A 1282-nucleotide genomic window follows, 5' to 3' on the forward strand; every position below is an offset into this window, starting at 1 on the left:
CTCCTCTCGCTTTGCGCTCCGCAGCCAGCGCCTCAACTCTTGCGGGAGCGTAGCTAGTCCTTTCACGCTTCTTTCGATCAGCCCTTCAGTCAGCTAAGCAGCCAGCTTAATCTTGCGCTTGCTGTGATTGGGCAGGCAGGCTTAATGCGCTAGATGAGCAAGATTCTAGTCCTTAAAGAACTCCAGCCAGCCTGTGCGCTTAAACTATCCTGTCCTGTTAGTCTTTGCAGCTTCTTCTAGTATTTGCAGCTCTTCCTTAATTTCTTGTTGTGTTAATCTGTACTTAGCAAGCTGTGCCTGGATATGGGTTTCCATCGCAGCGTCTTTGGGATCTCTAGCATCTATAAAACTAACAACAAAGTATTTCTGCAGTCCTCTAGTGTGGAAAAAGCTCTGCACCTTCACAGTCCTATAGAGCAAGCTTTTCTCTCCTACCCACGCTTGCTCATGATTTCGCTTGCAGTGCTTACGCATCTCATCTTTGTTGATTGTGATCTAGCTGCATGTCTCGCACTGCGCACCATCAAGCGGCTTTCCTAGCTCTTCTATTGGCTGCGCGGGCTCTTCTGGGAGCTCAATTGCGCTTAGAGCGACGGTCTTAAATTGAGTAAAGCGCTCAAGTATCTTTCGCCGTAGCGCAGCAGATGCAGCATGATATTTGCGGAGATGCGCATCAAGACTCATAACTGCTGTACAGTGCTGCTTGCAAACAATAACGCCAAAGCCTTCAAGAAAGCAGAAAACGTTATCAGAATTGCTAAGTGTGAGCTGCTGGGGCTATCTGTAGGAGTTTGCAGTGTTGTTTTTGCTGCTGCCTGAATTGTTTGCTTGACTGTCCCACACAAGCTCCATCGCGCAGAAACCCTAACCCTACTTACTAGGTATAATAGCACTAAGTTTTGCTGAATATACAGACAAAACGCTCAGCGTCGCTGCGCAAAGTATATATAAATTAAGTTTGTATAAGATATTTTTTAATTTAGGCGCAAAGTAATGGCGGGTTGGTGGTGTTAGGGTAACGTGGGGGACCACCAAAGCAGATCGCTTAAAAGGGGTCAAACCCTAACGCTAAGCCTCTTTTGCCGCGGTTCGGTGTCCTCCCCGCGCCCTTATCTTGGCTAGGGTGGCTGTCAGCAGCACCAGCTGGCACGGCAGCAGCCGTACGTCCCGGAGCTTCGTGAGCCTCGGGCGCCAGGAGTCTGCTGTGATGGCCGTGTGGCACTCATCCACCACCACGCGGCAGAGGATCTGCTGCTGAGCGAGCAAAGCTGCGTACGAGAGG

The 1282-nt window shown here is 49.8% G+C and overlaps 1 protein-coding gene across 1 annotated transcript; it reads right to left on the reverse strand.

The window, feature by feature from the left end:
* Positions 1-238: 238 nt before the first annotated feature.
* Positions 239-861, reverse strand: M421DRAFT_427238 (uncharacterized protein; the record flags this gene model as incomplete). The annotated part of the gene is made up of 1 exon (XM_033594613.1): positions 239-861. A coding segment is annotated over one exon (282 nt), but the record flags the coding sequence as incomplete, so codon positions are not given.
* Positions 862-1282: the final 421 nt, after the last annotated feature.

This window comes from Didymella exigua, assembly GCF_010094145.1.
Source record: "Didymella exigua CBS 183.55 unplaced genomic scaffold M421scaffold_169, whole genome shotgun sequence".
NCBI lineage: Eukaryota > Fungi > Ascomycota > Dothideomycetes > Pleosporales > Didymellaceae > Didymella > Didymella exigua.